The sequence below is a fragment of the Peromyscus californicus genome, unplaced genomic scaffold (genome assembly GCF_007827085.1).
Source record: "Peromyscus californicus insignis strain IS unplaced genomic scaffold, ASM782708v3 Scaffold_11__1_contigs__length_118956290, whole genome shotgun sequence".
Lineage (NCBI taxonomy): Eukaryota > Metazoa > Chordata > Mammalia > Rodentia > Cricetidae > Peromyscus > Peromyscus californicus.
This window is the reverse complement of record NW_026294402.1, coordinates 72,553,451-72,577,581: the sequence shown is the minus strand read 5'-3', so window position 1 is coordinate 72,577,581 and position 24,131 is coordinate 72,553,451. Positions and strand designations below refer to the sequence as shown.

The 24,131-nt window shown below is 42.0% G+C and overlaps 1 protein-coding gene across 1 annotated transcript in view; it reads right to left on the bottom strand.

Annotated features, from left to right (window-relative positions):
- Nucleotides 1-23,556, bottom strand: part of Gclc (glutamate-cysteine ligase catalytic subunit) — a 43,477-nt gene extending 19,921 nt beyond the window's left edge. The window contains exons 1-3 of the mRNA XM_052714927.1: nt 23,235-23,556; nt 1,059-1,171; nt 198-380 (exon numbers count right to left, since the gene is read on the bottom strand). Coding sequence (XP_052570887.1) covers nt 198-380; nt 1,059-1,171; nt 23,235-23,384 — 446 coding nt within the window. The 5' untranslated portion in view covers nt 23,385-23,556. The remainder of the gene's footprint in view (nt 1-197; nt 381-1,058; nt 1,172-23,234) is intronic.
- Between the last annotated feature and the right edge of the window lie 575 nt (nt 23,557-24,131).

Here is a 24,131-nt window from a genome sequence, read left to right as displayed (position 1 = left end):
ACTGTAAGTTGATTTAAAACATGAGACTTGTGTGTGCACGTCTCACTTTATGTCTCACAGTGAACTTTGAAGATGACGGTACCGCACAGTCCACCAGTACAAACCTCTGTAAGTGGGAGGATTATAAAGGGAAGTGCCAGGACTTCATCACCTCTAGTCTGACGCTCCTGATCTAAGACGCTGATGCAGGAACTAACCTGGGAAAAGAAGTTATCGTGCAAAGAGCCTGGTTTTCCCCTAACACAGAAGTAGCCTCCTTCCGGCGTTTCCTCATGTTGGCCTCCACTGTGTTGAACTCGGACATCGTTCCTCCGTAGGGCTGGCCAGGCGTCCCTTCAATCATGTAACTTCCGTACTCCGGTCTCCAGAGGGTTGGGTGGCTACAGAGAAGCCATTTTAGTTTCAGTATATCCTTTTACTGGGGTCCACTCACTTATTCAGAATTTTTTCAAGTTGCATTAAAAAATTTAAAGCTATTAGGTACAAATGAATAAAAGCCTCACTAAGAGATACAAATTTTCAGCCAGGTGGTGGTGGCACATGCCTTTAATCCCAGCACTTGGGAGGCAGAGCCAGGAGGACCTCTGTGAGTTGGAGGCCAGCCTGGTCTACAGAGTGAGTTCTGGGACAGCCAGGGCTACACAGGGTGACCCTATCTCAAAAAACTTGAAGTTAAAAAAAAAAAGAAGAAATATTTAAATATCTTGCTGCCAAAACAAAACTGCCTCCAGCTGTCTGAACTTTGCTATGGATCTCAATTCTATTTCAGAACTGGGTCTTTAAGAACAAACACACCCTTCCACATTGCTGCAGCTGACCGTGCTCATGTTCTGAGGTGCCCTGAGGTGACTATCATTATCCGCACTCTATAGAGATGAGGAGACTGAGGCACTGTGAACAGAGGAACCAGAGTTGGAAACTGTAACTTGGGACCCAAGCCTACACTCTTAACCTCTGTCATCCTGCCTTCTACAAGTCTGAGGAAAAGATCCTAGCTATATCTTAGTTACTCTAAAGGTCCAGAACCACTAGGCCGAGTCTCGGGTACACCAGCTTACTTGGGGTTAGTCCTCTCCCCCTTCTCCTGCAGAGTCTCAAGAACATCTTCTCCAGACAGCACCAACTGGACTTTTTTGTTTTCATGATCAAAGGACACCAACATGTATTCCACCTGTGGAAAGTAATAAAGACAAGAGATTAATGTTTTTCCAGACTTGAACTCAACATGACCTTCAGAAACAGATCAGGGGAAGCTGGGCAGTGGTGGCACAAGCCTTTAATCCCAGTACTCAGGAGGCAGAGGCAGGAGGATCTCTGAGTTCGAGGCCATCCTGGTCTACAAAGTGAGTTCCAGGACAGCCATGGCGCTTACACAGAGAAACCCTGTCTCAGAAAAAAAAAAAAAAAAGAAAAGAAAAGAAAAGAAAAAGAAAAAGAAAGAAACAGAGCAGAGAACAGGGAAATGTGAAAGTTGGAAAGAGTCACAGAAACTGGGGACGGTCATATCTCTTGCACTACAACTCCTGTGCATAACATAAAAACCTGCATAGCATGGTCTGTAGTTCATTGTGGGAGGACAAGAACTCATTCTTCAATCTCTTTCCTCTGTTCTACTCCTTATCCCATAGAAAGGTCAAGATGTCCATTTTGACAAGTGCTACTTAAGGGAGATGCCTTCAGAGCTGAGATGCTGAGAGACGCATTTGAAAAAAGAAGCATTCTAATGCTCATTTCCTGAACTGTTTAACAAAAAGGCTCTCCAGAATCAGAGTCAAGATAGATTACAGTTCCAGATAGATTCTTCTACAATCCTGTAATTTCCCATTCTCCTTTAAGGATTAAAATCATAAACACACCAATGTAAAGACATTATTATAGAGGCTCCAACAATTTAGTTTTGGTATGATACAAGTAATTGAAGACAACTTCCTGATCTGAAACACAATACCATTTATAATGCAGGACACACTAGTGTATTTATTATACCTGATAGAATTCTAACCAAAAACAAAAACAAAAACAAAAACCAAAACAACCCACAGGTCAAACACCAAAGACAGACTTTTGTGGACAGAGTAAAACTTGAGCTGCTTTTGTTTTCTCTGAGACGGTATGCTTTAAAACAGTGAGAGTTGGTGTGGAAATTTAGATTACGAATCACTATTAGTGAATGAAATAAAATACCCACTACTCACATGTAAGCAAGAGGTTGTGGAGCTGAGTCAGTCAAGCAAATGCTCGGCTGACTCTTCAGATAGTAACTATAGAGAACATGTGGCAGGCTGAAGGCCCACAAGACAAACCTCCCCAGATATATGTGGCTTGGCTTATTTTTATTAAACAAAAGGGGGGGCAGAAAAGGCAGGTAAGACTGTATCTACTTCCCTTTCCCTATGTTTCACATATAAATGCAGAATGTCAACCTTCAATACACCCAGAAGCCAGCCTGCAGCCTGTCTGCTCCCTTCTGAGTACAGACAGCTGATGTCAGTACCTCATCTTTTAGTTGTATGGATTTAGCTCAGCACTGGTGGGCATTTAAGCCAGTCACTCCACAGCTGGTTTGCTGTTAACTGCTTTGTTTTTAGACAGGGTCTCATTTAGTTGCCTAGACTGGCCTTGAACTCACTGTGTAGCCAAAGCTGACATCAAACTCACATATAGGTATGTGCCACAGTACCAGACAGAAGCAATAAACTTTAAGAGGCTCTTTTGTTTTTCAGTTAAAACATACAGAGAGATGAACATTTATAACCACAGGAAATGGCATGGCAGTTTAAAATACAAAAGAAACTAACTAGCCAACCAACCAACCAACCAAGTAAAACATGTGCGATTAATATTACTAGTCATCTCATTGATGAATTTAGGTTCCTATCAAGAATTTTTAGTTTAAGAAATGAGTGATATACTTGGTTTAGGTATGTGAAACACAAATATGAGATGTTATAACCACACAGTCAATGTAGTGAAAATAAAAGGCTGAAGAATAGGGAAGGGCTGCCCACCTGCCAGACTGCCAGACTGCCAGACAGCATCCACAGACCCAGGAATTCCTGACTAGCTCAACACTGTTGGACCATGGTGCTTTGTAAGACTCAGGAGGGGTACATGAAACTCACTACCTGAACCAGCACCGTGTCTGCACAGTATGTTAAGTCTGCAAAGGAGCACAGGAGAAAGGGTGCCCGTGACAGTTTCACACTGAGATCTCACCCTTAAAGCCTATTCTATTCTGACAGGTGAAATGTGAACCGCTCCCCACAGCCTCATGTGCTTGAACACTCAGTCCCGAGCTGACGACAGCACTGTTTTGAGAGATTGTGGAGCCTTTGAGATTAGCGTTACAGCTGGCAAAGGTGGTCACTGCTTAGACACACCTTGAGAGTTGTGTCTGCTTCTGGTTCTGTCTTGAGATCTCTGCTTCCCACCACCATGCTCCCTATACCAAGAGTTCGCACTCCCATGGACAGACCTCTCTTGTCACCACAGGTTCCCACTCCCAGACAGACCAGGACCGCTCTCCTCCCAAAGTTGCTTCTGAGAGCTAGAGGGAATCTTCCTCCTTTACTCACTGGCCTGGCATCATCAGCTACACATGGATCTTAAGCAGATAATAAGCTTTCTAAAAGATAAACTAAGAGATAACTCTTAGTTTACTGGGTCTGTATCATTTATCTGTATGCAAAATAATCAAGAATATCTGTGGTCATTATACAGCTAAACTGAAATGACTTTGGTTAGTTTCCTAGTTTAAAATTGAAACCCTAAATTTCAGAAACCCTAGCATCAAATTTAAAGCACCAAGAAGGGCAAAGGGGCAAAAATCTCAAACTCATTCTGTTTTAAATCAGCCAAGTGAGCGACATTGAAGATACTAATAAATCAGCTCTTAACTGGAAAGCAATCATCCCGTGATCTCATGAAGCAAACAGAATAGAAAATATCAGAATAATTATTACATGAGAAAAAAACAAACCTGACTTTTTTTTATAAGGCCTAAGTTTGAATGAAATCTTATAAAAGTTCCTGAGAACTTTTCAATTTTAACTAAATAAATATAAAACAAAAGGAGCTTTTTCTCCTCTTGCCTTTCCACAGCAGTCTTCAGAATTGCTCATTTCCTGAGGCCAGCACAGCCCCTGTCACCTCAAAGTGCTAATGGAATCTCTAACAACCAAAGCAGGGCTAAAATGGGGCTTGGTTCAGTCACCTAAATAAGGATAACAATGATACAGTGCGCCAAAGCTTCCCATGCTTGATGCCTAACGCTACAACCAATGGTTTACAGGATGAGCCTGGACTTCACCCCTTTCCTAACTGCTTCCTTGATAAAAGAGAGAAAGAAAGCTAAAGAGACAATAAGGCAACAGTGTGGAAGCCTTCTATGCCAAGGAAAAACACATAGTGTTTTCAGTTACCACCCCCAAAGTAGGTCCTTCTTACCCCTCAGAAATGTGGGACCTACAAGACTGAGTGCTACTGGAGAAGGGAAGATGTCCAAGAGGTGAAGTGTTAAATTATCAGGAAGATAAAGTTTGGAAAGGCTTAAGCCAGAAGTGCTGGATAAACCCACAAATCAACTTCTCAACACCTGGGGGTCAGGAGGTTACAGAGAATAGGAGGGAGGGATGGGCTAAGAAAGGGAAGAGTCCATGCCTTCTCTAGGAACAGGCAGAGATTATCTGGGAATTCACTTTTTACTTCTTTCATGGTCTTTTCAGTTGCTGTCATGGCAACTCTCCGGTATTGGGGCACTGAGGATGGATTATTGTGAGCTAGTCCACCCGAACAGGGACTTCTGACCCACAGGTATCTGACCCTCCAAGAAGAACATGTTAGAGCAGGGAAAATTCAGTGAGGTCACCTAGGCAGCACTTGGGATAACTAGCGACAGTAGTCGCCCTTCCATGAGGTTTTTCTTTCTCTGATTTCAGCTACGCGCAGTCCCAAAACCTTGCTATATCTTTACTTCTGACAAAGATCAGTCCTGTAACTTTTATTACAGTGTATTATAATTATTTGTTAATCTCTCACTGTGAGCAGCAATTAAACTTGATTTAACTAACCCTAATGATTAAGGAGTGAATATGCCAATTCTCTAACTCTGACTGGGCTGTACAGCCAGATTCCCAGCAACATCTCATAAGCACCATTCTGAAAACATTATAAATGGGCTGCAGGGTGACTAATTCAATTTCATGCAATCAAAGCACATCCCAGAAGTAGCAGAGGAAGAAACAAAACACTCAGCACACACCAGCACCAAACGTCTATTCTCCATAAAACGCAGACAACTCCCAACACAGAATTAAAACATGGCTGCCCAGGACCCATGAGTTATCCTTCCAAATGGAGAAAGGGACCAGTAAAAACGCCTGCCCACTTTGCTATCTTTTTAAATCTATGCATTAACCCTTAGATCCCTGACATTTCTATTGTTGACAGTGATTTTTATCCCATTAGATAGTCACTACTATCTTTCAACATCTGAATCAAGACCAGAGACATACAAATCTAGTCTCAAATGTCTCTGAGCTGTTGAATCAGGACAAAGGCACATATAAAAGGCTATTGTGAACTCTGCTTTATGGTTGCCAGAAACAACCAGACATGTAATTCTAAGTTATAATGCAGGTTTGAGCAAAGGTGAGCATCTTTATGTTCATGTAAAATTATACTAATAAAAATAAAGAATCTTAATTGAGAGTGATCTAAGTAGTCTGTAATATACTGAATACAGAACAGACATACAGCAAATATTTGTAGTATTAAAGGTTAAAATAACAGTAATACTACTCAAAATCTTAGGACTTACATAAAGCCTGTAAGTGGTACTTGCCAGGAGTATAAATTAAAATTTCTACCTCCTCTTAGTTTTATAAGTTTTGAAGCCCCTGGGAAGGGAGCTAGACACTGAGGCATGCTGGGCAGTTTACAAAGCACTGCCTTCTTGGTTTCTACTTGAGCAAAGAAGAAGTGATTCATTAGCCTAGGACTAACGGGAAGTTTCCCAGAGAAAGAGTATATTTTGAGAAAGCTCTTTTGTCAGCCTCCATATGAATGACAACTAAGCCATTTCTACACTCGAAGGTGTTTAACCCACCCAGCATGCACCTGACCCCTGGAGAGAAGGAACCCAGTACCTGATGTGTAAGGAGCCACAGAGTACTCTATTTCCGCCTACAGTGTGTATGGTGGGTACTGTTTATACCCTAGAAGTCAGTGTAGGGCAGAAGCCAGGTTCAGGGCCAGCCCTCCCCCACCCCACTGTTAGCTCTCTTCCAGCCTATGCAGTAGCTTGACTCTATTGCTAGAAGCACCAGCACTCCCGCAGAGACCCAGATTTCTCCTTACATCAACTCCTGGACAATCCACAGCCATTCTATGAGAAAAGATGACTAATTAGTGGTGGCTGGAGTTCTTCCCCAAAATGCTTATTAATGTTTTGTTACATGGGGAAACTGCTTTCTAGATCTAAGGCATGGTCCAGCTGCTCATTCTGCCTAACATTATTTCTTTTGTTCTTTCATTCTTCAACAAAATCCTGAGATGGTATTGGGAACACTGAAGAGTCTGGGAGATGCAGCTTTTGCTCTTAACATCACACTACAGCTAGAAAGACAGTCAAAACCACTAGAAAACTAAATTAACTGAATGGTGTAGAGTATGTATGTAGAGTAACAGGGCCTAATTAAATCTAGGGATCCAGAGGGCTTTCCAGAGGATGTATCGTTTAAACTTAATACCTCGAAGAGACACTGGCCACACACAAAGGTAAGTGTCTACAGATCATTCCTGCTATGTAAGTACAACTTCCTTCTGGATACTCTACGTCCCTACCCACTCCTGGGGAGCTGCTGTCTTCCCAGTAGATGTGGCATGAGCTCACAAACTGGACATCATCTCACAATAGTTCTCCTCTAAATCACAAACTCTTAACCCTGGGCCCATGCCTGGGGTCTCGGGAAAGATTCCTTACACAGAAAGTATTAGTAACTTATTTTGGGGGCACACTCTCAGCCACCAAGTTGGACAGCACCATTTCCACATCCAGTCTGACACCCAAACTTGAAACCCTGTAGGTGAGAGCCACAGTGATATTACTTAATTTGTAATCACCCCATAGTAGGGAGAATCGAAATGTCAAAACCAAGAACATTTATGCTGAGCACAGTGTAAAACTGAATGGGAAATTTGTGCTGGTTAGAATAAGAGCGGCCCCCATAGACTCGTGTACTTGAACACTTAGTCACCAGGGAGTGGAACTCTTTGAAAGGAATAGAAGGACTAAGAAAGAGGTAGCCTTGTTGGAGTAGGTGTGGCTTTGTTGGAGGAAGTCTGTCACTGGAGGTGGACTCTGAGATTTTAAAAGTCTAAGACTCTTCTTGTGGCTGGTGGATGAGGATGTAGCTCTCAGCTACTGCTCCAGGGCCATGTGTGCCATCATGTTGCCCACCATGATGACAATGGACTTACCCGCAAACCCCCAATTAACTGCTGTCCTTTTAAAGAGCTGCCACGGTCATGGTGTCTCTTCACGAAGCAACAGAACAGTGACTAGGACAAAATCTTAACAGAAATTTTCACACCAAACTTTGAGATGGGTCAGATTTTGATTTAAGGTGGACTCTAGTGTTATCATAAACATCAAAACTACTGCATTTCTGGTCATGTTTAGCAGTTTTGGAGTACAAAGTGTAAATTTCTGTGGTTTTCTGCCTGTGATAATATGGTAGTACTGTAAACTGGTGAAATGAAACAATAAATTGTTCATGCCTCAAAAAGGGTTTAGTGGAATCCAAAAACACCTCATGTATCGTAAGACAATAGCTCCCCTTCCCCCTCACATACACTTCAACGACAATTTATGCCACAGAATTATATAATACACTCTAGGGCAAGTTTAGATATTTAGAAATCAAAATAAATTTGGCCTCACCCTGCTCTGATCTTTGGTCAGCATCTGGCATGCTTGATCAGGACAGTAGCTTCCAGAGTTGTCTTTTTATTAATTATTAATCTCATATTAATTATTAACCTCTGTTTTAACACTGCATAAGTGAACTTCTCTTGTAGGCAGACTTACCTCTCTGAGTCGCTTTGGCCCACAGAGGAAATTTTTCCCATGCCTACTTTAGTGAGAAGAGGCCCATGTGAAAAATCAAGACTTTAAGAAGAAAATATGATTGTGACTCTCACAAACAGATCACGTTCTCCATATGGTTATTTAGACTTTCGTTAACATAAAGGAAAATTTCAGTTATCTGGTATCAACTAAATAGTACAGACTAGAACATTTCTATTACTGTACAAAGGACAGCAACTCAAGAGATACCAGAACTCTGACCTGGACACACCCACAGTGGCACAAAGGAGCCATGAGTGTGGATCTCCCTCATGTTCCCAATCTCCCACACTTACTAATCTATGGTCTGGGGCATGTCAGGATGCTTATGTATATACAGGTTAGGAGCTGACTTCCTCTGCCGACGATGTGGGTTCCAGAAGTCACACTTAGGCTGTCAGGGCTGCGGGACAAGCCTCCTTTATCCACTAAGCCCTATCCTGCCGCCCCTGCTCTTTCATGCTTTATGGATGACATAAAACATCCACTTTCTGGGCCTCTTAATTTATGTTAGCTTTTTTTTTTTTAAGTCATGCAATAATTCTTGGCACGTCATTTTAAATTTTCTGACATGTATGAAGCCCTACCTTGTTTATGAACCTAACCAGTCTTCTCGCTCAACCCTAAGGAAATGTATCAGGTTACCAATGAGATGCATGCTTCGGCCACCAATAACTTGCAGTATTGTAAATATAAGCAGGTATTTACCTCAAAACAACTGTTTCTAGACTTTAGCTTCTAGATTTCAAGGACAAATGAACTCCTATATTCCCGTCAGAGTTCTAGTCACATGTATGTGGAGGATAGGACACAGAGAACTCTGGTTCCCACTCAGAGGCCGTTTTCAATCAACTGCCTGGAAGCGGGCAGAGCTGGGGGGGGGGGGGGTGAGGAAACCATCTCAAGAGTGTGAGAGCTGTGCACTCTGCAGTGACTCTCCTAAGTGCAAGGGCCTTTAAGGCTTTAGCACAGAAGAATGCCTATTACTGGAGAGAGCGCTCATAGCTGTTCTCACTTACTCAGAGAGGTGAGTAAACATATCCCCTTGTACCATGTACTTACCTTGTCCTAAATGCTGGGAGAAACAGGAGAAACTTGGGGTTTTAGTTCCTAGGAACCAAATCATGCATAAGCGACAGGGACTCAAAACAGGTAACTCCAAAGCACCTGCTGTACTCAAGAGACAGGATGACAGGAACACCAGCCCCCACTCTCCCAAACACTGAATTGCCATTCCAAAATGTTAAGAGTCTGAACACAGGTACTCTGTTAATCACAGCTCACAAAGCAGTGTCAGGGTCCATTCCAAAGCAGTATCTGATGTTAGCAGACTGACCATCAGAGTCATCCCAGCCTGCTTTAGACATGACTTGGGACTTAGACAAGCTGAGTCATGCCTACAGATCAAGAGTCTCTGGTTCAGCACAGGCTGCCTACCTATAAAGCAAGCTCAGCCTCAGTACCTTATGAAGGGCTGGTCCTGTCTTTGCCTTTTCATAGGGCCAGCTTGCCAGCAGATTGGCTGGGAAGGCTGCAGTCATGCACTCAACTTGCAGCCTTTGTGTTCTGATTGAGGAATTTACTATGTACACAATGAACAGAGTCATTCTCTGAGTACAGGCATCTCACTGAGAATTACTGGCCATCTGATAATGAAATATGCCTATGTTTAAGTTTGCCTCTGTTATGGTTCTGTGATGCATTCCCATCCTCACAAGGAGTGGCACTACTTGTCACTTGTCCCTTGCCCTACTCCTCTTCTCCTGATCTGTAGTGAAGTCTGTACACACCATCATTGCTCCTGCCTACTTGGGCAGCAACCTAGGGGGAACAGTGATGAGTACAGACCGTCCTGCAAAACCTGGGAACCACATGCCTCGCTTTTCTGTTTTTTTTTTTTTTTTTTTTTTTTTTTAAGTAATATGAAGATAATACCAACTCCACAGGCCCCAGAGAGAACGGCACCAAACACACTGCCACTGCAGGCCAGTGCTCGTTGTTTCCTAGCTCTACAGCAGGGGCATAAAGCTTTTCAAACGTTGATTACAACATCTTGGTGGTCATGGTTGCTGTGGGATATCATTCTGTATGCTGTAAATAAATGTTGCTTTGATTGGTTGATAAATAAAACGGTGATTGTCCAGTAGCCAGGCAGGAAGTATAGGCAGGCAAGTAGACAAGGAGAATTCTGGGAAGAGGAAGGCTGTTGCCAGCCAGATGCAGAGGAAGCAAGATGACAAGGCAGAACTGAGAAAAGGTACCAAGTCATGTGGCTAAACACAGATAAGAATTATGGATTAATTTAAGTGTAAGAGCTAGTCAGTAATAAGCCTGAGCTAATGGCCACAGAGTTCGTAATTAATATTAAGCCTTTGTGTGATTATTTTATAAAAGGCTGCAGGACTGTGGATGAGAGATTTGTCTTGACCGCGGGCCAGGCGGGACACAGGAAACCTTCCAACTACATTTGGTGTAACAACATGGGGCTCTTGAATTTCCATAAGACCTAAAAGAGTTTAAAAAGGACTTTTTTTTTTTAAGGCAAGACCTGACCTTTTTTTTTTTTTTAATTTATTTATTATATATACAGCATGTATGACTGCAGGCCAGAAGAGGGCAGCAGATCTCATTACAGATGGTTGTGAGTCACCATGTGGTTGCTGGAAATTGAACTCAGGACCTCTGGAAGAGCAGTCAGTGCTCTTAACCTCTGAGCCATCTCTCCAGCCCTAAAAAGGACTTCTAAACACACAATAATGGAGCCAAAAACAGCTTTCTACTTCATGTCTCATGTGAGTCAAGATATAGAGACGCCAAGGTACACAGATGCTGTGGAGTGTAGACTTGAACTACGGTATGGAGGGTTCATGGCATATAGGCTTAAGTGCAGCATGGTGAATTCCTGCCACTGTATACAGTGGCGTCTGCAAGCTACACAGCATGGTGCATGGTGGATATAGTTTTTGCTAGTACAGACAAAAAAAAAAAAAAGGAAAGAAAGAAAAGGCTTTTGGGCTACATGCTACTGCATGGAAGCATAGGCCCACTGCTTTAGAGTCAGCGATGAACATGGTTCCCACAGAGCTGGCGGTAAACGTAGTTCCGCCATGTTGGAAAGCTGAGGTGGGTGGAGCCAGCAGCAGTACTAGCTGCTGTAATTTAAAGCAATAGATTCAAAATAAGACTAATTCAAAGCAATAGATTCACAATAAGGCAGATTCAGATGAGATAAACCCTAAACAGTTTACAGTGTGTGTAAAAATGTACGTAGGCTTGAAAGAGAGAGAAAAGGAATATAGACAGTTACATAAAGAAATAAAAAGTTTTAAAAAATAAAGTCTTTAAAGAGGCAGTAAAAGTAATATAAAAAATAAGCCAATAAAGATGGATATTACATAGAGAATCTAGATTGTGTTGTCTTTGGGATTTTTAACTGCAGAGAGACATTTGATTGTAAAGGCTACTGAGTTAAATCAATATATGTATTTTAAAGGTATCTTGACTTCAAACTTGGATATGTTGCTTTGGAAATGAGGCTCTGCTTTTGTTTCCACAGGAAGCAAGAGGCTATGGATTTGTTCCAGGTTAAGATGGATCAGATTTGATCAAGGCAGACCTCCTGAACCTTAACAGATGGTACCTATCAACAAAGGCTATAGCCGGTCTTCCCAGGATTTGAACATTGTCTGGAATTGTCTCAGGATCCCCCTAAGACTGCCAGTGCCCTCAAACAGGAGGAAGTAGACTAGAAAACTATGCCCACATTCCCAAAAAATGGATTATGGATATTTGTCTTTGTTAGAGATTGGTTACAAATTGTTATTGGTCATATTCAATATCTTTCTAAAAGAAAAAAGGGGGATAGGATATAGATATGATAGGATGAAAGGGTAGATTATTGAATCTACTTTTAAAGAGCAACTTGTTTAAAATGTTTTACATTGCTATAGATTTTAGTTTATTACAAATTCAAATAGTATAATTTTGTTATTTTATATATATATATATTTCTACTCTCGTTTAAGGTATTATGTTTATGTAACTCATTTAGATTGTAATAGATAATTAAGAAATACAGATTAATAGTTAGTCTTCTATGGTAGTCAAACTTATAGTCATGTTAGTTAAGTTTTCTAGGTATACATAGATATATTTCAGTTAGTTAGGTAATCTCCAAACATGTCAAAGACCTACAGAATATGGCATTTAAAATGTTTTAAAAACTTAGACTTTCTGTACAGTGAGACATGTCTGCTCCTGGTAGCACCAATTTACTTCAAAGAGGAAGATGGGCATTGAAGACACTCCATATGGAGTTTATCTTCTTCTTGGCAAAAATAGCCATTTGGGCAAGAAACTGTTCTTGCCTGGACTGCTTGACAAAATATTGTATTGACTGGACATGCAGGACACATAGGAAGGTAACCGCTGAACTTTTCAAGGTGAGATGGTCCTTCAGGTTCCTGCTTCACAGAAGAAACTGACAGACATTCTACAGGACACAGAGAGAAACGACTGAGAAATCTAAGACTCTAAACCTATAGGCTGAAGATGGATGCCCCAAAGTTACAGAGGAACTTTGGATGACTGTCCAGGCAGGAAGCTGTTATTTCCAGATTTTTAGAAGTTGCTTATAATGCATTTCCTGTTCACTTAGGTAATATTATATCCTTCTGGGGTCTTTGATGTAGTTGAAGACTAGATAGTTATAATTTTCCTTGGTTATGATAAAAGATAAATTAGATATGAAACTTTAGACTCACAAATATAGGATAGATAGAATATTTTCTTTAATTTTGTCAAATACAAGTAGACTAGATATTATAACTGTAATTCTTGCTTGATAACTTGCTTGATAAAATTACTATAAGTAATTTTACTATGTTAAAGTTAAAACCTTCCATTTTGATTAGACAGAAAAGGGGGAAATGCTGTGGGATGTTGTTCTGTATGCTGTGAATATGGTGTTGCTTTAATTGGTTGATAAATAAAATGCATATTGGCCAGTAGCCAGGCAGGAAGTAGACAAAGAGAACTCTGGGAAGAGGAAGGCTGAGTCAGGAGTCACCAGCCAGAAACAGAGGAAACAAGATAGCAAAGCAGAACTGAGAAATGGTACCAAGCCACGTGGCTAAACACAGATAAGAATTATAGGTTAATTTAAGTGTAAGAGCTAGTCAGTAATAAGCCTGAGCTAATGGCCAAGCAGTTATAATTAATAAAAGCCTCTGTGTGTTTACTTGGGGGACGCAAGTGGGAGAGATCTGTCCTGATCCCTAGCCGGCCAAGATACAGAAAAACTTCCTACTACATATAGTAGATATGATTAATACTAGAGAATATGTACTTATTGCAACAGAGAAAAGAAAACACAGGAATCTCTCTTCAGGCTACAAAAATACTGTTTCACTTGGAATTTTCTTTTAGGTCTGGTCTTTCTTAACTGGAAGTTACAAAATGTGCAACTAGGCTGACCCAGCGCTCTTCACTGCACAGATCAATCACTCCCCTGTTTCAAACTATTCAAGGGCTCACAGCAAATTCCCCAACACACTCCCAGGACCATTAGGCCAACTGGCATCCTCCATCCAACCCCTCCCACCATGTTGCAGGCACACTTGCCTTTCTGCTTCTCCAGTAACCACATCAGGTCAGCCAGGGCACTCCTGTGTCACTTCTTCAGGGGAACTTTGCAGGCCCCACACACTGACCCCTCCTAAAGTGGCCACTCACTGCACCAGATAAACTGCCTTACCTACTCTGTTTTCCCAGAAGCACCCTTTACCTAAATGCAATCTTGGTACCCAAGGTTGCCTCTTTAGAATACAGGCTTAACAAACCTCTCCATACATGAGTGGGACTCTGAAACCGACTACACTCTCATCTATTAGCAGTAAGACACTTTTTATTACTTCTACAGACTTCTTTAGGCAATTTCATTTTTTAGTTATAATGAAGCAAGTCACTTGGACTTACAGAGTGGCCAACTGACTCCTGCTCTTTGTCACCTCAATCCATTTTCCATAGTTCATTCTAAGCCAAGCAATTAGACAACCAAGCTCTTCAGAATGGAGTACAGAATAAGTCATCTCTGGGTAGGAGCTGGGAGTGAAGTACATGAACTTTGCATTTTCAGGACTATTTACTTCCTGGTTCTTATTCTACTTGACTAGAAGGGTTAACGGATCTTAAGCCCTAGACATAGCTAACTCTTGGTCCACCAGCAATAAAGTAGTTTTAATTCCCCTTTAGATGTCTGAGGCTTGCAGCTCTCAGAGAATAACCTCTATGAGGATTTTTTTTTAATTAACTTTCCGAGCTCTACAGTCACTGCTGTTTTCTTTAAGTATCTTCAACACTTAGAGAAGTGTGGCTGATTTCACAGATACATGGACCCTTGCCAGCTCCATGATGCTCTAACTCCTGTTGTTAATTTCAATGAGATAAAAATCATATCCCAGTTTTGTTGTGTGCAACATGTACATGTACGGGTGCACATTCGTGTGTCGGTCCTTGTCTTCCAGTTTGTTTGAGACAGTCTGCCATTTTTCTACTGTGTATATCAGGCTAACTGGTCCACGACCTTCCACGAATTGTCCTGTCTTCACCTCCCACGTCTTTGTAAGAGCACTGAGATTACAGATGCTGGAACTTCTACAGCTGGCTTTTACATGGGTCCAGGGATTCGAACTCAAGTCTTCACACTCTGTGGCAAGCACTTTATTAATTGAGCCATTTCCCCAATCTACACCTCAGATTTTTAATGGTTTCTAAGAGTTTCATGGAAAATATTCAGGAGTCCCTTACTTTACAGTTTCTGCTAAATCAGTATGCCTTTTAGAAACAAAGGACTTAACAATCTTAAAAGGATATTGTAGGACTACAAAGATGATGGATGTGTGTGGACATTTGTGTCTTCTGGAACATGTGTCTTCAGAGTACTTTTGTTAGTTTTTTGTTTTTGTTTTGTTTTTTCAAGACAGGGTTTCTCTGTGTTGTTTTGGTGACTGTCCTGGATCTCGCTCTGTAGACCAGGCTGGCCTCAAACTCACAGAGATCTGCCTGGCTCTGCCTCCGGAGTGCTGGCATTAAAGGCATGTGTACCACCACTCAGGCTCAGAGTACTTTTTATTATCTTATTGTGGAAATTAGTTAAATTATAAAACCCTGACCATAACAGACACGCAATCTGAATACAGAGCACTACAACAGTCCAACAGAGTAGGACCACAATCTCTCCTAGGACAGACCAGGACCACAGCCAGGTCTTCTGGTTACTTACTATGATGTATCCAAAAAAAAAAAAAAACACAAAAACCTCTTAGGGAAGAAGAGCTCTTGCTCACATGTGTGAAGGCTCTGGGTTTGACACCCAGGTGCTACAACACAAATGTTAAACAAACAAACAAAACCTAAAAGCATACAAACAAAAACCTCTGCTAGCAAATACTACATGCTTGAGTGTGAGTCTGTCTTCTCTATGAACCTTTACTAACTCATTTTTCAGGTTATTATCAGATGACCTAGAAGAATTAATATTTGTTGTGTGCATTCCATGATTTTCAAAATTTATATGGCATTTAGAACATTCTAAAACAGTTAAAAGGTATTAAAAGCACTTGCTCAGAATGTACAAAGCCCTGACTGGAATCTCTGGCACCACAAAACAAATGAATACCAAAACAAACAAGAAAAACTCAGCTGAATCTTGGTTATTGAGTTCTTAGAACCAGGAAGACAGCTAGCTTGGGCAGAGTAGAGACAAAGGAGAACAGAGCTGTAAGGACAACAAAGTGGGGAGGCTTCCATTTCCTACTCTTACTCAAACAAAAAGTAATATAAAACCCTAACAGACAAGAAAAGCCCTCAGAGGTCTGCAGAGCCTCCTCAAGAATTCACTAAGTCATCTTATGCAGAAGTACCCAAAGCGACACAGGTATTTGGACTCCACCCAAATCCTAATTCAGGGGTACTGGGTCGAGGATGCATAAGTATGCAGATTTTTCTGGAGCTACTCATTAGCTATTAAAAACAACTCCTTTAAAAGATCCTCAGTCTAAATAATTATATTCCAGAAGTATTATGAATGCATATATAGAAATATGTAAACACTAAGCACCTAACTAGGTAAAATTCACAAGCATGGAAGGCATTCAAAACATGGAAGCATACGCAAAATGAGGATTGGGGCCAACCTATGGCAGGTGACCTGAAACATCAAAAGCAATTGTCAGAACCACACTAATTATTATAATTCAATGTGTTCAAAAAGGTGAATTTAGTAAGGGTGCAGGATAAAAGACAAATTCAGAAATCAGTAAGTGTATCTGGTCTTGTATGTGCAAAACCAACACATCAAAAACTATAAAACACCACTGAGAGAAACTGAAGATGTAGACAAGAGGAGAGAAGTATGTCTTTGTGAGAAGGAAGACTCAATATTGCTTAGGTACCAACTCTCAAACTGATATGTGTACTCAGTAGCGTCCTAATGAGATCAAAATCTCATGAGGGTTTATTTATTTTTTAAACAAACTGTTTACCTGGCTGTAAAACTCATAGAAAGTCAATGTATGTAGAATAGTTTAAACTAAGAAACAAACAGATGGTATTTCTTGACTTCATTCTCTACAGAAATTAAAGGAAAATGTTATCAGCACAAAGACAGATCAGGAGGCAGTGTAACAAATACAGAACTAAAACGACATCTAACAGTGAGAAAGTACACCTCTGGAAGTGAAGGAAGGCTAGTCCTTCAACAAACACTGGAGCAACATTCAGCATAAACAAATACATATGTATGCACACACACAATACACAAGCTGCCTTCCTTTTCTATGGAATCCCTCATTCCATATACATATGGAGTGAGAGAGAAAACCAGAATCTTTGTGATGCCCATTAAGAAATGAACTGTTTTCACTTCAGACAAGAAGTTAATATTCAGAGTTTACAAAAACTGCAAAAATGAAATACCAAGGAAATAAAACTGTCATTCAGCGAATGGACAAATGAACTAAACAGACGGTGTTCAAAAATAAAACACAAATAGTTCAAAAATAAAACACAAATAGTGAATAACTATTTAAAAACTATTCAATACCCCTAGCAATCAGGAAAATGTAAATTAAACCTACTCTGAGATACCACCTCACCCCATTCAGAATGGCTATCATTAATAAATCACAATAAATGTTGGAGAGGATGTGAAAAGAAAGGAAACCTTATTCGCTGTTGGCAGGGGATGAAAATTAATACAGCCATTATGGAAATCAGTTTGAAGATTTCTCAAAAAATTAAAAATAGAAATACCATATAACCCAGGTATTTCACTCCTGGGCATTTACCCATAGAACTCTATACTCTACCATAGAGATATTTGCACCCCCTGTTTATCATTGCTTTATCCATTACAGAAAGGAATTGGAACCAACCTAGTTGTCCATCAGCAGGTGAATGGATAATGAAAATTTGGCATCCATATAGTGTACGTGTACACACATGTACGCGCGCGCACACACACACACACACACACACAATTTAGTTCTAAAGAAAAATGTGATCACATAACTTGCAGGAAAACGGATGGACTCAGAATGTATAATATTAAGCGAGGTCACACAATCCCAGAAAGAAAAAAACCTCTCATAGTCTCCCTTATATTTGGAATCTAGCCAATATATACAAACAAATGTACGTGTGTACAGTATAATATATAGGAAAGAGAACAAAAAAGCTAAGTAAACACTAAGAGATAAGGAAGGACAGAATGAAGGTAATGCACACAAATTATGAAAGGATATAAAACTAATCTCTTTTCTACTTCTATTCATTTTTGGTAGTGGATACACACACACACACATTCGTTCATTCATTCACTCATTCATTCAAATGTCAAAGTACAAAATCCAACACGAAATTTCCATTTGTTCTGGAAAGCTATTCTGTCAGAACATAGCCCAAGAATGGAGTTATGTGAGAGAATTCTGAGTGCTTGTGAGAAAACTCTAAGGAAACAAGAGTCTTGTGACCTCAGTTTCTTCAAAACATGGAACTGTTCTTGGAATGTGTTTTCATGCTCCTCCTATGTGTATTGGATAGGAGTGAGTTGACTTCAGATCACTCATTATTGCTTGCTGATGTTACTCAATTAACTGTTTAAACTATCCTTTCTACGCCTCTATGGAAAAACATGTTTTGTTTTGTTTTTTGCCATGTGTGGCTTATCCTTGTGATTGGACACTTTACTCTTGTGATTTTCTTAACCTTCAGAATATAAACTGTCTGAGGCTCTAAATAAAGTTGGCTACTGCATGAGACTTTTGTCCACCTCATTTATCAGCTCCATTCTCCCAGGTCCCACCTTCTCTAGAGTGGTGACACTATTCTAACAGAACACAAGTTTGTTGGGTCTTTGGGTCTGGTCTAATTTTGGTCTGTGATTTTTCTTTTATATGTAACATTTTTTTAATGATAAAGTTCAAAATAAAATTCAAAAAAGAAAAAAATGAGTTGTGTTCAACAGTATATTTTAGTAAATCAATAAACATAGTTCTAAAATACTATTGAGTTCTGAAATAAATTGAGATTCTGAAATGCTATTTCATTATTATCATCCTATTGTTTTGTATATGTGTATGTATGTGTACCACATGAGTGTAGTACACTCAGAGGCCCAAAGAGGGTGCTGTATCCTCTGGGACTGGAGTTACAGATGGCTGTGAGAGGCCACCACCGCCCGGCTGTTTCAAATTTTTAAAAAGGGTTGGGGATATAGAGTTCAGTGGTAGTGTGCTTGCTGAGCATGTCCTTGAGATAAAGAAGAAAACTTGGAACAACCAGGTTTGGGGAAGATATATTCTTTAAGAACTACTGCATTTGGTTAAAAATATGAAAATGATTGCTTTCTTTTTGTGCATTAAAACTTTTTACTGTTTAACATTTTTATTACTGTATATTATTTAAGAAAGGTCTCATCTTTACATTTGGGGCAGAGATGAAGAAAGGACAGACACACAGATACAAGTACAGAAAAGTTAGGGGTAGGCTGTGCTCGCTCTGATGGTGCAGCACCAACTACAGCAACAACCAGGAACCTCCATGTGTTTCTTATGTACAGCGTGGGGGTGGGGGAAGGGAGGAGGTCTCTGTAGGTGAGCACAGGTGTGTGTGTGTGTGTGTGTGTGTGTGTGTGTGTGTGATTAGCTAGTCTTGTAGGAGGTCTCTGCAGGTGGGAGTAGGGGGGGATTAGCTAGTCTTGTAGGAGGTCTCTGTAGGTGAGCGGTCTCAGGATGTAAAAACACTCTACTTGCACACACCATCAATGTTCACACTCAGACCAGAGGAAGGCTTTGCCAATTTCCCATTGAGTCTGAGGTCTTGGTCCTTGACATGACTCAAGTCAAACAATACATGTTCACTCAGAACTTCACTTGCTCTCTGCACATTATGACATCTTTTATACATCCTGACAGCTCCATGACCTGCCTAGTTTGAGTGCTGTAAAAGGAGATTTGGTAACATGCCAAACTTTAGAATCAGGTTTCAATTCTGCTACTAAGTAACAGACAAGGCTGTACACACAGCTGACAGTAACATTAAAAAGAAGTTATTGCTATATGCATTTTAGATTTCCCAGATCAATAAATTCCCACTGTTTTCTGGGAATGGTGGAGATTGGAAACAAGGGCCCTGTGCATGCTAGGAAAGAACTCCCTAACTGAATTGTGTCCCTAGCCCTGCATTGGTATTTGTTACTTTCTGTGAGACAGGGTCTCTCTATGTAGCCCCAGCTGTCTTGGAACTCACTACATAGACCACCAGGCTGACCTCACAGAGACCCGACTGCCTAGGCCTCCTGAATGCTGGGGGTTGAAGGCGTGTGCCACCACGCCCAGCTTCCTCCATCAACATACGCGTACTGAGCTATAAACAAAACCTGTACCTGTTCTTCAGGTTCAAACTTCCATTTCCCAAAGAAACAGCATAATAAATGCTGTCGAGAACTAAGACTGGTCATATTAAAGGTGAAATAGGCATATGCAGGAAGAAAAACAAAATAGCAAAGCCAGCCATGGTTCCAAAGGCAACAGACTAAAAACAAACCAACCACCATAGACAGACAGATAGATAGATAGATAGATAGATAGATAGATAGATAGATAGATAGATAGATATAGATATATCTCCAAACTGTATGTACTTGAACTGTAAAAGCTTTTGAAATGAGAGAAAGTAAAGCAAGCAGGTTCAAGATCCAACTCAGTTTGGCAAACACTAAACACAAGGTTCTTTCTCATGTGGAGATATAAACACTGTCCTCAAACACAGAGCTGCATATTTCTGAAGTGGCAGGCTCTCTTCCAAACACAACCATGACCAGTTCTAAGGTTTGGCTGCAGTTCTTTCTGGTTTTTTCCAACCAAGTCCAAGGCTGGACAGATGCAACATCAAACCTTGTAAAGCAGTGGTTCTCAACTTTCCCAATGCTGAACCCTTTAACACAGCTCCTCATGTTGTGGTGTCCCCCAATCATAAAATTATTTCGTTGCTACTTCATAACTGTAATTTTGCTACTGTTATGAAGCATAAATCTGATATGCACAATATCTGACATGTGACCCCCAAAGGGGTCATGACCCACAGGTTGAAAACTGCTGTAGTATTTGGTATCACGCCTATCCAGTGCAACGTATCACATCTAAAACACTTCTATCCAGCAGGACTATCTCATCTCCAGGGCCCCTAGCACTCACACCTTTCTCCACTTGTATCCGTAAGGAACTGACTAGCCTTCAGACAATTCTTCAGGGTGTGCAACAGTAAGTCCCCACTGTGCACAAGGACTTGTACTGACTTCTAGCTCTTGTACACAAGGCTGAAATCAACAAAAACTGCAGCATGAGACTGCTAGAAGAAATGTGAAAGGGAGGTTTAGTGTCTGTACTCCAAAGGTCAAAGGCAGGAGAGTGAACCTCCTGGAGAAGGAGACCAATGCTTCACTGAAGTGCCCTTTCAGGAGTAACAGCAGGGTAGGGACTTTTCCTGTTTATCATCTAGGAACTTTTCGCAGTTCTAATTCTTCCGGTGTCAGGCTATTTCCAAGTAAACTCTCAACACTGGAAGGCTGGAGAAAATTCGGCTTATCAGTTTATGTCACTTATGACAGAATATTTGCAAAGAGAAATTTGGGAATGTAGTTTCAGCAGCCACTACGTTTTCACAGAACATCCTTGACATCATTTAACGTAGGAGCCATTTTAGCCAGGCAACTTATTAGACGATTACACCCCTGAAGTCTAACGTCTCAACAGACCTGCCTAATATCCTCTTTTCAAGAAGTGTTAACTGGCTGGGTGGTAATGCATGCCTTTAATCCAGTACTCGGGAGGCAGAGGCAGGCAGATCTCCGAGTTCAAGGCCAGCCTGGACTACAGAGTGAGTTCCAGGACAGCCAGAGCTACACAGAAGAAATCTCTTTAAAAAGGCAAGTGTTAACTGGCTGGAATGCCGGGCCTAAACAGACAGAAGACAAGTGCACAGCATTGCCAGGCTTCTCTGCTCCCCTCTATCGTTTGTGGGGAGGAAGGCAAACCTATGCCAACACTCCCAGCCACCAAAGCCTGTCACTTGAAGTCCTACTCTGCAGCTCTTTACTCAGCAAGGGCAAGTCACTTGAAACAGGTAGTTGTATACGCGCTTCTTGCCAACAGGGGGAGCCTTTTATTTATTTATTTATTTTTAAAGAGAAAAGGATCCAGGTTAGAGAAAAGGCTAGGAGGAAGGAGACTCTGGAGTGAACAGCTGTGCTTCAAGCGCACTAAACATCTCCTGTGGATGCAGTTCTCCCTGCAACAAAGACATTAATGGCCGTCCTTTTCTTTTTATGGAGTACAGAGTCCCAGTTAAACGTCAAAAGATGCAAAAGTAAATTTTTGATTGCTCAAACATGGCTAAGTTCCAAGAGAACTTTAAAGGATGCCACAATGACCTGCTGCCAACCGTACCAGGCACCACAGTTAGGCCCTAGGAAAAACAAGTGATTGAGAAGCATGTCCCTGCCCTGTAAATGACCCACAAAACACAAACGAATAACTAACTGTCAGACATTGTAAATAGACAACATACTTTAGACTAAAACTGGAGAACTGCCCAACATGTTGTGTGTCCCTTTCCTGGAAAGAATGATACACAATTTTTGTAGAAATGTGAATTATTAGTCCTTATATTTTCCTAGTCCCAGCACAATTCTGCCAGCTGCAGATAGCAGTCATCTGCCAACATTAGATACAGAAAAACTAACTTCTTGCAGGAAAATATCCCATGCTGGTGCAGCAACGCTTTGAAACTTAGCCCAAGGGTGATAATACTATTATTATAGGAGTGGCACCCTATCTATGGTAAATGCCAAACCCACACAACAAAGGGATGGACTCCTCAAGAGGTCATTTAACTTTATTATCTTATATCAAGGTGTTTTTTTAAAAACAGGGAGTACATAAAACTAAGTAAACAACCGCTTTAGCCTTGCCAATTTCAGATGATTTCAACAAACAGGTCCCAGAGATCATGCCGATTTCATCCAGCACTGACTGGTAATGCTTAGCGGCAGGATCTAACCGGTCTTACCTAACCTTTGAGTTGTAAGCCTTTACAGTTAATCGGGATAGCTGGGTCTTCCGTGTAGGGAGGCAGCCCCAAGCCCTTGAGATGTAGTAATGTATTTGTTTAAATTTCTAACTAAAGTTTGTGGACAGGTGTGAGATGTGACAGTCGCTTAAAAGGACCTAGATGATGGAGGGCCGAAGCAAACACCCTGGAGAAATGAAACGTGATAGCAAGCCAACCGGGGCGAGTCAGTCCCGTTCACACTTATCTCCAAGGCGAATTGTGTGACGGGACGGCGGGAGGCAGACAGACAGACAGACACACACGCACGCACACGCACGCACACACACACACACACTCACACACTTCCCGCTCAGGCCCTCCCAGTACCCGAGCCGCTTTCGTCCGGACGTGAATGAATGAGCCCGAGGCGCAGCGCCGAGCCCGGCCAGCGACGGGGCCGCGGGCGGCCTGGCCGAACAAAGGCGCGCGGGCTCACCTCGTCACCCCATTTGAGCACGTCCTTGTGCCGGTCCTTGACGGCGTGGTAGATGTGCAGGAACTGGAGGATGCCGTGCCGCCGCACGTGGTCGGCGTGGCGCTGGGTCTCTTCCCAGCTCAGCGGCGAGCCCTGGGACAGCAGCCCCATGGCCGAGTCCTCCTCCTCCTCCTCCTCCTCCCGGCCGCAGCTCCGCCCTGGGGGCGCCCTCGGGCCGCGCGGCGGGCGTCCCGTCCGTTCCCGCTCCGGCTCGGACCCCGCCGCGCGGGTGACAGCCCGGGACGCGGTCTCTCGCCGCCGCCCGGCCTCGCGCTCCCACGCCGGCCCTGCGGCCCAGGCCGCCGCGGCAGCGCTCCACTCGGCGCCGCCGGTGTCGTGCACGGGCTTCCTACTTGCGACCCGAAGCTGCGCCAGCACCGAGCATGCCCAGTGACTCGCCTGCCGCTCCGCGCGCCGGGCTCCGGATTTTATAGGCTGCGACGGAGGGGGGCGGGGACCGAAGCGGCGGGGCGGGGGCGGGGCCTGGGGGCGGGGGCGGGGCTGAGGCCGTGGGCGTCCGCGGGTGGCCTGGCTAGCGGCGAATAAGGACAGGGAAGTCTTAGTCCCAAGAGATAAAATCCGGGTCAAGAAAAAAACAAACAAACAAACAAAAAAAAAAAACCCCACAAACGATTGTTTGAATTAATGAAAAGCCGACCAGATTAGTTTTTAGGTGGGAAGGGCCTCATGCTTACAAAACGGTGAGAGATTAAAAAAAAAAAAAAATTAACTCTAGGGAGTCAGCTGAAATGCCTGCTCAACTCTATGTATAAAGTTAGAGTAATACTTTTTAATGGGTGTTGTACGACTCCACACGGCATGGATGTACATAGAGTTGATTGCTGGTTATTTACATGA